At 46.3% G+C, this 16,062-nt stretch overlaps 1 protein-coding gene across 2 annotated transcripts in view; it reads right to left on the bottom strand.

Annotated features, from left to right (window-relative positions):
- LOC146181288 (multiple PDZ domain protein-like) overlaps positions 1-16,062 on the bottom strand; it is a 233,072-nt gene that overhangs the window by 157,614 nt on the left and 59,396 nt on the right. For both annotated transcript variants that reach the window (XM_084576335.1, XM_084576336.1), the window contains 2 exons: positions 13,255-13,553; positions 7,235-7,504 (listed from right to left, as the gene is read on the bottom strand). In XM_084576335.1, the coding sequence (XP_084432461.1) occupies positions 7,235-7,504; positions 13,255-13,553 (569 nt within the window). The remainder of the gene's footprint in view (positions 1-7,234; positions 7,505-13,254; positions 13,554-16,062) is intronic.

The raw sequence follows: 16,062 nt of genomic DNA, 5'->3' as shown, positions 1-16,062 counted from the left end.
TATTTAGCACCAAATTGCTGCAAGAAGCAGCATACACGAGCTCTGACACCCATGACAATAAAAAATGCTATTTCATCGATCCTGGAGATGATGCAACAAACAGTGTACATTACATCATCTCTAAATGCAATGCAACAATGTCCATTGCATCCTCCCTAAAGGCGATGCAATGAAAGACTTCCTTCAGCCTCAAAAACAGTGACTGTGAGCAAGCACTTTAAGCAGCAGCAGTAAGAGACCTGCCAGCCAAAGTCCCCTGATGCCCAGCGCAATGTGCCATTCATAATGGGTTAGCTGCTAGATGCCTCAATCAGTAAACAAACTGCACTTCCATATTCAGTACGGAGCTAGATCAAGATAAGCCGAGACAACCAGGCGAGTGATCCAAAAGAAACTGCAAAGCCCATGGAGGGACAGGACAGGGATACATAGTGGCGGCAAAACACAAATCCGCACAGTAGCAGCAGCAGCAGCAGCAGCAGTAGCAGCACAAGTGCAATGAGCGTGAAATAAAAAAAAATGCAAGTTTTGTGGCAAAACACAGCGAAAGCATCTTGGGGACATGCTTAAGTTTTCCTTTTGAGCACAAAGCATGCTTACTGCAGATGTCTATTCACCCACTCTCTCACAACCCAAGTAGGCTTGTATCGACTTTTCCAAACTCCAAGCAAGCAATAGCGAAGCTATGCATGCAAGCCAAAGAGAGAAGCAGATAGCCTCCAGGCCCCGAATGGTCAGACGCCAGCAGCCTGGCAGCCTCTCAATCCTTTCCACAAATGACCAAGACAAAAGCAAGAAGACCAAAAGTGAAACTACAGCCCGCCATTTTTTTGTCCTCAATAACATGCTTAGCCAATGGTCGATGAAGTGTGTTGAAAAATGTTTCTTCATGTAAGATGAAGGCTGACAGCCCGACAGACCAGCGGCAAGCTGCAATGTGGAATGAACGAGAGGTGAGGACAGAAGAACGAGAGCAGCAGAAAGAGCAGTGTAGCAACACACACGCAGAAAGTTATTACACACACTCTCAAGTGCATGTCACAAACGTGTAACCATTGCAGCTCATTCGTATCTTCACCAGATTTTACGCCGACTGCAAAAGCCACAAGCAAAGAAGAGGGAAAGCATCACTTTTGGCCATGAATGCATGCATGCATGCACTTCAAACTCTGCACTCTCAGTAGAGATTGCAAGGTTCAAGTCGAACTAAGTAAAACCTGGTCCTCGCAAGCGTGTGCCCACAACCTATGGGTGCATTCAGACCTTTCAGGGGCTAGGTTGAGACAAAAATGGGCCCTTCAGTAGAAGAAATGGCACCAACCTCATGACAAAGAAGTTGGGAAAAGCCTACAGAGTGCCTAGTGAACATCAAGCTTGAAGGTTGCCTGCACCTGACTGCAGTGCAAAAGAAAAAGAAAGGCTCCCACTTTGCAATGTGGAGCAGTCTCGAACTGCTGCGGGCGCCTCAAAATCGGGGAAATATTTTCCAAACCATAGGGTGGTGAACGTGGTAGCGGCCTCCAACCCCCAGGGTAGGGGGGGGGGGGGGGGGGGTGGAAGAAGAGGGGATTGTGAAAGGGCGAGAGGCAGCCAAGCTGTGCACGGGGGGTAATGGTGGTGGCGGTGAATGAATAGGCCGTAGTGAGGGAACAAATGCACATGCTGCAAACACGCTGCCTGCTCTCAATCAAGCAGCCGGCACAACAGCCAGTGCCTGGAAAACAACGCAAATCAAACAGAAAAGTCTGGGCGCTTTCGTTTGAGAAAAAAAGAACATCACCAGCGAGTGGTGACAAGAGGAAAGTGCACTCCGACAAGAAAGATTCGCACATCAGTGGAGAAAGGCAAGAGACTGTCGGCAAGAGCATGCTCCTCGTACGACTTGAATGCGGAATTTCCAATATACCACTGGCGGCCTCTTCACTGTGCAAGAGTTTCTCCCCAACAATGCAGAGACAGTTCTGCTCCCCCTCCTTGCATTCCCTTCAATTTGAGATGAACACGATAGAATTTTCTCTCACACAACTGCTCAGTATTGCAAGGAGAGCATATAGAGCCCAATGATGGCTGGTAGTGCTCAAAATACTGCTTCAAGGCAGCCATATGGGTTCAGGGAGGCTGCCCATGGGAGAGGGCTGCAGAATAGAACATTTAGCCTGATCATACAAAAGAAACAGGCGAGCAGGGAAATAAAACGAAAATTCCAGTTCCACAAGATGGGTACCACATGCTCTTGCCAAGCCCCTTTGCCAACACCACCGGGAAAAGAAAAAAAGGAGGGGAAAGGTTCCGAAGATTCACCATGACTGTCACCAGCTCACAAATGATGTCAGAGTGCTTCCACTAACACCAGAAAGCTTCGCACTGAGCATGGGCATGTGCGAGAGCATTATCTACGGCTGCATATGAAATATGCAGCAAGCAGCAGCAGTGTACGCAAGCCTGCAGTGGGTAGAGGCAATGCACACCGCCACGAAAATGACACCTGTCACCGCACCGCACATCAAAGACATACACACACCAAGACTCGTCATCTCCAAAGTGGCCCAGTGCTACCACGGCTACTACGATGGGCCATCGGACACTATAAAAGTTTTGCCGCACATGTCGACGAGGCAGGCAGACTATGCTACTAGCGACGGCTAAAAATCTTGCGGCACCTATGTCATGGCAGCCGTTGTGGCGCCGGCATTTCTCAAAACAGGGAGGGCTCTAGAAATTTATAAATTTTTCAAGGTTAGGCCACGCATTATGGCGACTCAGCCAACCTCGAGCACAGGTCTCACTGATGCGAGATGCATTCCAGGAAGCAAGTGCAGCCAAAACAAGCTTTCCCAAGCAAGACAGGCTAGGTTCAAAGCGTACGCAGTGGTGGACATAGAGCACGCCAGTCTGTTACGCCACTGCACCAAGCTCTGCGGAAACTACAGCTCAGCATTCCTCAAGAACACACATGACAGGACGTGTCCTGTCGCATCTACCTGAAGAAGATATGTGCAAAAAAGACGACACAAAAAAGTTAGACACAACAGAACATGTTCTGTCGTGTGTCCTGTCGTGTCTACCTTCTTTGTGTCGTCTTTGTTGCACATAAACTCTCATGGTCTGGTTCTACTTGCATATCACCTTTTTGCATTAGCCCTTTGGGGCCACCGAGTTTCGCCAATACTACAGCTGTTCTGGGCATGAACTGTACTAAGTTGCAGGTTCCAGACACTAAGGGACACTTAGCTGACATGTACGGACATTCATTGAAAGCTTAATTTGTGCCGTGAACCACCAATTGTTGTTCTTAAGCTATGATTTAACTCTACACGGAAACATGCGAGGTTTTCTCCTAGAAATCACCACGGTGAAGAACACATGAAACAAGGAATAAAAAATTAAAACAAAATCTGGTTTTGAACTGAACCGCACAATTTTCAATAGTTTAGAATACAGATACATGCAGTTTAAACTAAAAATAAAACATAACTATTAAAAGAAACAGGTGTAAGACCATTGTTTCATCGTTTTCTGCTTTCTACTTTGTTACATCAATACCTTGATGCCAGAAAGAATGGTGGTTTAGACTGCTTGCAAGTGAAAATGCGATGGGTGGAAATGCATTGAACTTTTTTCTAGCCACATCAAAATGCACCCCATGAAAACTAGCACAACATATTACCGCTTGAAATGCAGCTCAGCAACGTAAAGAGAGACGTGCTGCTTATCATGTATGTAATTCTCACGTGCAGTAAGCGTGCTTAACGCGCTGCAATCGCCGTTTTTGGGGCAAACTGTGGAAAGCGGAAACAGGAGTAAGTGAGCCTGCTCATACATGCCTCAGCAGGACCTCAGCATCATCGCACAGTAAAATATGTTAGTAAACCTAACGCTCATGTGTATATCAGCCACAGCTTCACTGTCAAGTTAGTGAGACCGAGCGCCATCTCTTACGAACTGGATCTAAAGGACAGCGAGATATGTCCCTGGATATCCGAGGCTGCCAATGAAAAATATGCGAAAAAATGTACTTCAAAAGCAGCTGTCTGTTTGGCACATGCACTGACTAGAATGCTTATCTTTGCTTCAAACATGGGCTCATATCACTGTTATCTCCCTAGCAGAAAATGTTCCAAGAAATGCACGGTTGCACTAACAGCAAAGCTTCAACCATGTGCTGATTATGAGAATCTGTTGTCGTACTCGTACAGCATTCTATATTTTTTTCTTTTTTACTATACTTGCCAAGTTAATTTAGGTATTCTGCAAGTTTACGCACTTCCACCCTTGACGACCAAGTGTTTTGCAAAAAGAATGCAGAACCAAAGACCATAGGACCAAATAGTTAAATAATTTCTTCTTCGACTTATCTGACACAGCAAAAACAAGCTCCCGTTAAAAGAAACCTATGTGAAATAAGCCGCTTCCGCTTCATTGCTTGCTTCAGTATGAGCTGACAACAGCCTCACACAGATGTTGAACCCTCTTCTAGCGGCGTGGCACTGAACAATCCAGTTACTTCAACAATCAGCTAATCCCAGCCTTCAAACCGAACAACCTAGTAGCCACAAAATGATCTACTTCTCAGCTGGGAACAGTTGTGCACTAGACTACAAAATATCACACCTCTGTATAAATGTATGTATATAATATGCGAAAGATGGTGTGCTCAGTCACTCTCTGAAAGGGACACTGCCTCAAACTTGTGCATCGTTACACTCTGACGACCCCAGATCAGGGAAAAAAAAGCAAAAAAACATTTCAATACGAGTTAATGTGCTACTGAGACATGTTGAGGCATGTCAGTGAAGGCTGCAACATGCTCCCTGGAATGTGAAAACCCCAAGCGACCCAACTACTCCCGAATTACAAAACAGGCCACAACCTTCGCCTAGACACCCGGGTTTACGTTTGTACTTGCTTCTATGACAGCGGCGATATCCATAGTACTGAGTATGGGAGGCAAGCCCTCCACAACAAGACTCTGGATGCACGCAGAGCTGTTTGGAGACAGGGGAGACATTCTCACCTGGAACAAGAGGCACACCCCTCCTAGGGAATAAGGTGGCCAAGCTGCTTATGGGCACAGTAGAAAACGCTGCTGCTTAGCTTTGCTATCGCTTAAAGATGAAAACTTGCACAAAACTACTGAAACCACAGTGGACAGGTGCAGCCATCTCGAAAGTGCTGGTCAGTTGGCGTTTGTTCCCTCATCGCAGTGCACGGTTGCAAAAAAATTCACATCTCCATGTGCGTGGCAAGAGAGTCTTGCCAACTGTGGGCTGAACCCAATAGACCTCGGTCTTATAAGCAGAGCGACAACAAGTCACACTGACACCCCAACATGGCTGCACCCATCTGCCCAAACCAAAACAGTGTTGTACATCTCCAAAGACTATTTTCGATTCTGCTGCATTATCTTAGATAAGACTGGAAAGAAGTTTGACTGCCACCAGCACACATTCTAATCAGAAACTTTCAACAGCAGAGAGCGAAATGCGAGAGGGCAATGACAAAGAACAAATAAGATACGAATAGCTGCACTAGTATCTGTGGTACCATCACAAATGCCTGAAGGCCACGGGCAAGAAAAGCCATGCAAGAAAGGAGGCTACCCAAATGTCGGGAGAAAATAAAAGACACAATACGATGGATGCACAGCATGAGTGCACTGGCAACCCTCGACGGTAACCGTTACACAGAATAATGAACGACCGCAAGCGGCGGGCTATCTCTACCGTGACAGACAAGCGCAGGCCCTCGGAGTACAGGAGAGTTAGAGTGGTAGCACCTCAAAAATTCTGACCCTGTCATGCCCCCTCCGAGCCAGGTCCCAGCTAAGGACGGCACACGTCTACTCGACAACGCCTGTAATTGTCTCTCTAGAAATCTACTGAGCTGCCTTTTGACGTTCTTGGCTTAATTTCAACCACCCCACCATTGATACGAAGGTACTGTCTCGCATGCTAGTGATGTACAGTGGCCACAAGGACAAACGTGCCAACACATTAACTGTACTACATAGCATTGGCCTACAGCCGACGTCTTAAGCATGCACACACTTTTGAATCATGTTTAGAAACTTGTTTCGAAGTTGATTTTAGTTTCTGCAGCAAATTTTCATTTTGAGCCACAAGATGGCGCTACTATGCGCACCTCAAGTGCAGTCTCTCTAGTTAGTGTGGCATTATCTGCCTATATAGACAGATGTTTTCGTTCCCGCTCAGAGAGTAGCAGAAGCTATTCGCTTCAACTTCCTGATTTGAAAAGCTTTCTAGCATTTTACTGGAGCATCGCAAAACGAATGTCTCGGTGCACAAATCCACAGCCGAAAGGCAAACCCGAGGGCCTCTGGCTCAAGCTACGAAAATCTAATTTCCGTTCCAAATAAGATGTATTTAATCTGGTACTTCATATAAGCTTACTCAACTTCCATTTAGGACGCAGCACGTTACGCACAGCCAAGAACGTCGGTCTGTCATCGCTGACTATGTCCTGGAATGTATGCCTGCTTGCAACCTGATGAAGCAGGGCCCACCTCCACCAAAAAACCTTCAAAGGCCAAAACAGTCAGAGCAGCCGAAAAAAGCTGCCAAGTGCTCGACATACATGATGGAGAGACGATTCTCAGATGCTTCAGCTCAAAGTCCCAAAGGGCGCATCAAAAGATGGTGTCATGGAAAATGAGTAAAAGCTGCCTGCTGCAACTGGCTGGCTGCATCAGCCATCACTGTCTTGAGGGAACGCACTAGCACCATAATGCTCAAAAGTTTGTCCACTCCAAACAGCTGTACTTGTTGGTAGAAAAATCCTGACACTCTCGATGCTGCTGCGAACCACAGCTAACTCACAAGTTGGCTGTTCCAGCTTTCGAACCTCTCTTGAACAACTTTCGAACCAGCTTTCAAACAGCAGAGAATTCCAAACCATTCCTTTTACGAACTAGACCAACAAGCGTGGCTTGCGCACTTTGAACAATGACCATTGTGCGTGCTATTCTTCGAAAGTGCTTGCAACATTGGACCTGCTTCTTGTGACCACTCCGTGCAAAGTTACACAGCAAACCGTGCAAAATTGAAGGTTCCCCTGCATGTCGAAAACCTGTTCGATCCAGACTTTTTTTTTTCTTTTTTTTCGAGCCGACAGTGGCGAATGAGAAGAGGGCAGGCCATCGCCGGGGCGCTCAGAAGCTCTCGGCCTTGAGGAGGGGTGGCCGTCGGAGGTGGTGGCTGCCACCAGTGCCACCCACCTGGGTGCAGGAAGCGGAGGAGACGCCCATGGTGGTCGAGGAGTCCGGCGGTGGTGGCAGGGGCAGAGGTTTGGCAACGCCGATGCGCACGATGCCCCGCGGCGCACCCTTGAGGGCCTGCACGGCGGCGTCAAGACCGGCATGCTGCAGTGGCACGTCGTTGACAAAGAGGAGCCGGTCGCCCGGGATGAGCCGGCCGTCCTGCTGCGCCACTCCACCCGGCACGAGGCTGCGGATGACGATCACCGTCTCGCTTGGGTTCATTGGGTCCTGCAAATGGGAGAGAAGGGCCGAGGCGTAAGCAAGCAAGGTGACTGTGTGCCGACTTGGCAAGAATACAAACTTTTTGGTAGTAATGTGGATATGAATACGATTAAATCATCATAAAATTGTGGCTGATGCAAATTTTGAGATGGTACCAATATCAGAAATTCAGGCGAGACTAGCACTGCTTGGAAAATAAGGTAGGCCCACTAACGTAAAGGAATGCTCGTGCTAAAGATGCGAAAGAGTTTAGCAGGGCTCAAGTGAAGTTTTATGGCTTCGTCATCGGCTATCGTCTACAGGTCAAATGTGAGCGACTCTGTGGTAGTCAGGTGCCCCATTGGGGAAGCTTATTTGATTTTTCTTTCTAACTTTTTTCTTTTCTTCTTAGTCTCACACACCAACAAATAAGCGACAGCCATATGCACGTGCCATACTGTGAGCCTTATTTTAAGAAGACAGGGGGCTACTTTTGCTACCTACGCACCCCCCCGTCTTCCACTGTCACATCTGTCCTTTGTCCTCTACGCCAATGCTGTAGCAAAGCAGCAAGTTACCTTAAGCAACAATTGCAAGCTATAATTGTCTAGAAATTATTGCAATGCTTTGCTGCTAGTTTAGAGAACTAGAAATTTACAACTTCTCAACATTTATGAGGTACTACTACAGTCGAACCTGGATATATTGAAACCGGAGAATTCGAATTTTGGTTATATCGAACTCACGGATTATCCCCTAGAAACTCCCATGTGAAAGTATAGGAAAGCTGCGTATATCGAATTCAATTTCATCGGTCGTTCGATATACTGAACTCCACGCCATGCACTGGAAGGTGCGCCTTGTCCGAAGACGATCGCATCACCCTCGGCCATTTGCCACGTGACGTTTTCAAGCCACACGCAGAGGGGATGAAAAGGAACAATTTGGCGACAGCACATGACGTTTGCAAGCCAAGTGCGTTTACGAACAAGAGGGAATTAGTTTGGTAACGACCGGTACACAGTGGATGCAGTCAATGCAGCCATGATGTTCGGGGGGAAAACGCGATTGAGCGAAGTGCAAGGGTGTGCCCATTCTTCTGCTGAGCTTTCTCTCTCCTTCCTCCCTTTTTCCCGGTCTTCGTGCACAGCAGCACGCGCTGCGCATGGGCCTAGCCATCTCAGCCCATGGCAGATGTAATGTCAGATGCTTCCTCCAACGTGTGTTGTGGACCCTCTGCACGCGGTGGATGACGTGCGATGAGCGTCTCGTGTCGTCGTGCTGAATGTGCGTAAACTAGGGCGGCTGAAGTCATTAAGAAGCCGCAGATCTTTTTTCATCTTTCACGGGTGGAAAAGTGGATGAATGGTTTATTATGCAAGTGAGTTAATTACGCGACAAATACAGTATCATTTTTCACGATTGCAAGCGGTGTCTCAAGCCGGTTTCTGTATATCAAATTATCGATATCTCGAACTATTTTGTGATCCCCTTTGAGTTCGATATATCCGGGTTCGACTGTATTCGAAAGTTTCGAACATTTTGTCTCGTTTCTCCTCTTTGTCTCGTCCTTGTTGCGCACTTATATTACTGTCCATCATAGCTGGCCTCGTTGTGTGCACGCGCTACCAGGCAGCGATAGCGTGCTCGGGTAATCATCATAGGTTATGCTCGTCTTTTTTTTTTTTTTTTTTTACCTCCATGATGCTCATAGTCGCCATTTTGTGAGGTGTCTCCACGTCTCGTTGTCACTGTTCCTTCGTTCAATCCGTGTTACTTGCTTTGTTCCACCGTCTACCATGTTTTTGGTGCCGCATCGCGGTGGGGCGGTACGCAAGTTGTACAGCTGCTTTTAAGCTGAAAGCTTTCGAGTACGGGCTACAGCATAGCAACCATGCTGCCAGCGGGCACTTTGGCGTCAAAGAGTTTTGCATAGTGCGCTACTGGAGACAGCAATCGCAGCGTCGATACGGACTCGGATCAAGTCTCTGATCATGAGTAGAACTGCTGTGAGCATTATACCACAAAACGCGGGGAGTGATGATGAGGCTGCGTGCGGTAAATAAAGTGCTTTAGCAATTTGTGCTTTTGGCGACCCTGTTCTTATAACAAGGGTAAGTTCTGCTTGAAAGTAATGCTTTGGTCATACAGTGTTCTGCAAGTTTATCGGAACAGTCTTGGAAAATTTTCCCGCCTCGTCCAGTGGGAAAATTTTCCAAGACTGTTCCGATAAAGTTGCAAAACACTGTATATACAACAGCTGACCTAAGAATCCCGATTCACACCTATTTAAATTTGCTTTTAGCGCTCCAACACATCTGCTCGAAAATTTTCCCCGCATAATTATCATACCCCCCAACTTAGCATCCATTTTCCGTGAAAAAAAATGCGAGCATTATGCGAGTAAATACGGTATTTCATATCTCTCAGCAATAAGACATTTGCACAGCAATTCCACAATAATGAAATTTGCAGTGCCACCATCAGGTGGCAACACACTCCATGCTTCCGTATCGTGTGTTTCGTGCATGTGTGTGTGTGTGTGTGCATGTGTGCGTGTGCGTGTTTGTCTGCATGTAGGGGGAAATGAGCACATTCCATTGAAAAAATTCCTCCACCAGCCAAAAAGCATAAATTTTTGTCACTGCAAGATAAGGCTGCCATTATTATTGCCCAAGTGGAAAAAAGCAGGTAGACGATGGATATCACCGAAGAGTTTAGACTTCCGTGCAGCTTGCTCTCTACCATTCTGAAAAGTAAGGCCGCTATTCTTCCGAGTGCTCGAGAATGATGCTCGTGCGCAGAACAAAACAGTGACGGCTACCGCCTTCCCGGTTGTCGACAAGGCGGTGTTCGCCTGGTTTTGCAAATGGTGTGCGAGCAAAGTGGTACTGCCTGTCAAAGTGCTTCAGCAGAAAGCACTGGACTTCGTTTGCATCCTCGAGCATGACCAGTAGCTAACGCGGGCTGGTCGAGCCGCTTTAAAGCCCATCATTGTGACTAAGGTAATTTCCGGGGAAGCAGCAGGCGTTGAGCTGATGTCAACGCCGATGTGGCTGCTGACTAACAAAGAAACACTAGCTCAGTACAAGCTCTCTGACATCTACAATGCGGATGAGACGGGCTTGTTTTATCAAATGCTTCCTTCAAGAACCCTGGACTTGAAAGGCCACAAATAACATGAAGGAAAGCACAGTAAGCAGCGAGTGACAATTTTGCTGTGCTCAAACATGAACGGCACTGACAAATGGCCAGAGGGAGAAGCCCTGTAGCTTCAAGGGTGACCGTACGATATGTGTCCAGTACATTGCAAACCAGAAGGCTTGGACAACCCAGTCTATATTTTCCGGCTGGCTCGATGCCTTCGAGGAGCGGCTGCTTCGTGTGACTTTTATGCATGACGCGGCCACCAGGGGCAGCACCAGCACAGTGCAGTTCACTTATAGCGATATTGAGAAAACTTGAAAATCCGATTGTTATAACAGATTATAGTCATATCTGGACCGACGAAAAAAAAGCGCACCCACGTATTTTTCCATGCATGTAGGCTTGCCTACTTACTGGCAATGAGTAAATCGGGTTGAACAACACTAATCATCGTAAAGAGCACTAAACACTTCATTACAGTATACATCAATAGCCATAAAACAACTTAAGGCTACTTAAAGAAGTCAGAAATTCGCGCTCGCTTGAGCAGCAGCTGAAGCTTGACAATCGCTGTGAGAATCACTGGCGGCAGTCCTTTTTGCGTGCATGAAACTGATTAGCGACTGGATGAGCTGAAGGATATCCCCAGCCTTGATGATCGTTAAAATCGAAGAGTGCAAATGTCTATTTTTTACCCGAGGCTTTCAACCTTGAAACCCTGCCAAAAATCCCGAAGAATCTGCCGTTTCATCTCGTGAGCTATCGCATCGTCCGTCAATATGGTTGCCGCCATCTTCCACGGACACAAAATCGGCAATGGCGATGACGATATGACCGCAGCAGAACCTATAGGAGCGTCAATGTGTTCGCTTTTCTTTTTTTATCACGTAGTAAAACATTATGGCCCAAAGGTTGCTACAATCGATTGTTTAACTTGCATACTGAATGCGTAACCAGAGAAAGCTTCGTACTCCATTTTTATTTACAAAAAAAGGCGTAACGTATGTGTGAGGCATATAAGCAGTTAGCTGATATCGTTTAATGCATCCAGCACCATTCCACTTGAATGCTTAGACAAAACTTACAGTGCATAAAAACTAATATCAAAACAAATAACCACAACCAGCACTGCATGTCGTTCTCGATCGACGCACATACACATGGCGACCAGCTTGGGCCGTATCAAATATCGGCGAGCACACTCCTTGGGCTCAAAGTTACTCCGCAGCTGTTTGGATTCGCGTTACTGAACAGTGCTGGACATATGAAGCCACGCAGCAACCGTGGTACATATGCTGTCATTTGATTGTTCGATAGCCAGCTAGCTGTTTGTAACAGGTGGATTTTTTTTTCAGCTACCACAATAGCGTAGAGAGGCTTATGCAGGCTTTCTCTAATTGCAAGACTTTTTTTTTCGACCGTCTTTGCCTGCTGAACTGTCGCAACCTCACTGAAACATAGTAGTTTAGGGGATGTGGCGTGATATTTACTTTATGGTCAGCACATGGAAATACAACGCGATACGTAAATGATGAGGTAAGCATAAAGTTTGCAGCATATATTCGGGAAACTGCCTCTACCCTCTCCAGCATTTTAAAAATACGAGCAGCCAGGTCGAGCAGCTGGCCCTCTCGCTTGAGATGTACAACAGCGCTTCCAGGTGGCGAAATGGACGAAAGGTAGATATCGGGTCAGAGCACGTGCGTCTATGCAGTTGCAATCTAAGAGACTGCACAAGATGTCTCGCATATGGCCCCCAGAACATGCGCTGCCCCTAGCGGCTGCCCTCTCTTCCGGTCACACTAAGTGGCTGCTCTCTCGCTGCAGCGCGGTCGCGCCGTTGAAGCACCTCTCTTTCTTCCACTGCGCAGGTGAGCTTCCTATCAGCCGCTTCTGTTTCTTGGTCTAGTGTTTGTCCAGTCGCTTGATGTGTGCTTAAATCATGGTGTCATGGCTTAAATAAGCCCGTAAAAAATTGAATGCGTGCAGCATACAGCGACTGGCTTTGTGAGCAGGCCCTCACGCGGTCTCAAGAGAGCGACGTGCGGGGACATTGAGAGATGGATTCACGGCGCGTGGAAGGCCCTCCTGCTAGCAATGATCATGCGTGCATTTATTGTGCAATTTCCAGGCAGTTAGATGGTACTGAAAATGACTTTTTGTGGCCGATGAACAGCGAGAAAGAGCTGTCTTCCAACTTTGACAGCGAGTAGCCTATGACGTCCAGGTCTTGCGGTTGTGTTTGTGTGTGCCGGTTTTGTTCCACTAAATATTGTTCACTGCATTATTTCTTGTGTGCGGTAGAATCAGCACAAAGTTATTTTCATGGTTTTTCGGTGTTAACTATTGCTGCGTGTTACAATCAGGGGCGCGTTAGAATCGTGCAAATACAGTACTCTCTGCATTACATGCCCTGCTCCATGCCCATTTTATTTTGTCTTCTAGGTTTCAGCCTGCTTGCCCCCCTACCCACTGTGGTCTTTTCGCACTAAATCGCAAGTAAATATTTTCCTCACGAGGGCTTGTGCTCCGCTTAATCTATAAGCCCTTCCCTAATTTTCCCGATTTCTGCCCCAAGCAGCTCCAACGGTGTCCTGGCCGTCAAGAGACAAACAAGGCCGGGTGCTGACCTGGTAGTCTAGGATGCTGAATCCCAGGCCCCTCTCGCCCTTGAGCAGCTCCACGACGTGTGGCTCACTGCTCCACATGGCCAGGCCCGTGAGGGGTTCCAGGGAGCGCGACCGCAGCTTGACCAGGGGACCCGGCAGGCCCTCCTCCCAATCCGACTGGGCCAGCGACCCGTCTGACTTGGCTTTGACCAGGGCTGGCAGCGAACCACCCAGGCCCCCACCCGACAGCAGAGGTGGCGGCGGAGACGCTGATGAGGACGATGAGGGCCGAGCCAGGCCCGTGGGGCTTTGTGCCAAGCCTGCACCAAGTTCGTAAAGACTATGTAAATCAAATTCAGCTGTGAGGTTCTCAAAAATGAGCCAACGCTGTTCGTCCCGAGCTTTCTTCCACTCGGCCGACATCTTTGCGTGTTGGTGCACCCTCATATGACCACCCTCGCCCAAGATAAATGCACACTTTTCAGAGAGAGAGCACTGTTGGGTGAGACCATTAGGTCTCAGCAGTGGAGTGGCAGAACGAATACTCCAGACTTAACAAACCAGTTTTCTTTTTTTTTTTCTCTTTAGTTCATTACAGCATTTGGAGCCCCAGCTTCTCGGGTGTCCTAAACCCTCAACAGAGCACACACAACAGCACTTAGTCAAACTTCTACACCACCTAAACTTTCAGAGTCTTTTCTGAAACTGACACAGCATGAACTAAAATTACACTACCTAGATATAGCAAAGCCTTACTGATATGTTTCATAGAAGTGAGGAAAAACATTATTCAGAAAAATGCACGCCACAAAAAAAGACATATGATCCAAAACGCCTAATTTTGAAGAATGCAAGTGCTAAACAGGGTACACATTTTTAAAACTGATCCTTAAAGTTTCATAAAAATTTTAGTAGGCACTCCTTGGTTCCTGACATGTTGCAACAAAACAAGACACTGATATGGAACAGAATTTAGATAAGGAAATCTAAACTGCCACACATACGAGTTGGTAGAAATATTTGGTTACAAGAGACAACTTTTTCGGATCCCTTGAGTGTCTCTTGTAACGAGGTTTTACTTAGAGAGCACAGTGGCCATCTTGCCATAGGCAAGACAGAGTACCTAGCACACTTGTATATGGTCTTTCCGTGCTCATATTTTCAGATCAGGAGCGGATTTATGCATGACACTCAGAGGGGATGGGTAAAGAGGAGGTTTATAGTTCAAGAAATGATTTTTAGCACTTTTTTAGAAAACATGCGAGGGGGGAGGGGAAGGGGAGGGAGGGGTGTTCGTGGTTTTTCAATGCAATGTTTTGCTGAGAAGAGTGGTTGGTCTTCTAAATAAGCCACTGTATTGCATTTACAGCTTAAACTAAATAAAATGGGGCAACTGTAAAGCTCGTCCTGAAAAGTGTTGAAAAAATAAATTGATATATAATTACAGCGCAAAGCAGGCGAGGACGGAAAACGGAAAATAGACAAACGCGCACTCAGCACTGTATTTATTTTATTGATTTTAAACTAAGCGAACAAGTCTTTTTTAACTATTTCCCAAAAACAAGCTTTTCATGATTTTCAGCTCTGTTAGTGAGCGTCACCTTCAACTGTGTCAATAATAATATCCGAGTCAAATTTTAGCAACACAAGTGTTATACAGTTGTGTAGCTTACGTCGAGTATAATTGCAGCACAAGTGTTATATAATTTGACAGCTTACATAAAGTTTTAAAAGACTTCCGATTACTATGCATCACAATTATTGCAGCTTATTTGTTAATTGTGATTAAAAATAAACTCTACACTACATATCATATCATTGGAGAGCTTGTGTCATACACTGGACTGAAAACAAATTTTAACTAATTAACATTATATATTTATTTAAATTAAAAATAGAACTTAATTGTTTGCTAAAGCATCACATCCTTCAAATATCTCAATAATAATAACCCAAAAACCAACATTAGACCATGCAAAACCGATTGCTATTGATCTTATAACTGGGTTCAACTATTAACCACTGCCAATTTTTCACTCATCAACTGGTGCATCCAGACTTCTTAGTCCAGTTCCACTATATCTTCTTGCACCAGCTGAAGACTTGGCTGTCCAGCACGGGTAGTCGCTTTCTTTTCAAATGCAATAAAAAAAGTGCAAGCTGGTGTTTTTGAAAGTACTGCGGAAGCACAGGACGCAAATTGTCTCTCTCTTAGTTTTCAGAATTCTCTTCTAACAGTTCACTTCCATAAGCTTCACATTTCCTCATTTTTTTGAAAACCTGTCAACAAAACTGAGCATAATTGCTGTCCGAACACGAGGTGACAGCAAGCATTGTTTTTATTTATTTTAGCATACTTACAGATGGAATATAATCCTTCAACCTTTCTTCAGTCCATGCGTGAATTCATATGCAATGCATGACGCCACCATTCTCACAGATAAGCATCCGCGAGTGTAAAATCAAGCGAACGAACCGACCGCGCCAAACAAAACTGGCGCATTTTCTGCCTATGGCGAGATGGCGGCATGCAGCTTCAGCACGCCGGGCGCCTCCTCCACTCCAGCAATTCTATTAAAACTTCCTTGGATATAACGAACTCGGGGCGCCGACTGGCTCTTAGCTAGCGCTGAATTACTGGAAGTTTGGCAGAACCTCACCAAGCTTCATGACGATACAACACGAAAGAAAAAAATACACAGGTCAAGCTGTGCACAGCTGCTTGCAAGATTTCGGTACCCATTACAATTTCGTTAGAACCAGGTTTGACTGCATACCCTTTAAGCTACGCAAAGTGAGTCACCTGGATACTGCAGCTGGCACTGCAAC

This window comes from Amblyomma maculatum, chromosome 8 (assembly GCF_055883805.1).
Source record: "Amblyomma maculatum isolate TAMU_Amacu chromosome 8, ASM5588380v1, whole genome shotgun sequence".
NCBI classification, from domain to species: Eukaryota; Metazoa; Arthropoda; class Arachnida; order Ixodida; family Ixodidae; genus Amblyomma; species Amblyomma maculatum.
The sequence above is the reverse complement of the archived record's forward strand: the minus strand, read 5'-3'. Positions and strand labels throughout refer to the sequence as shown.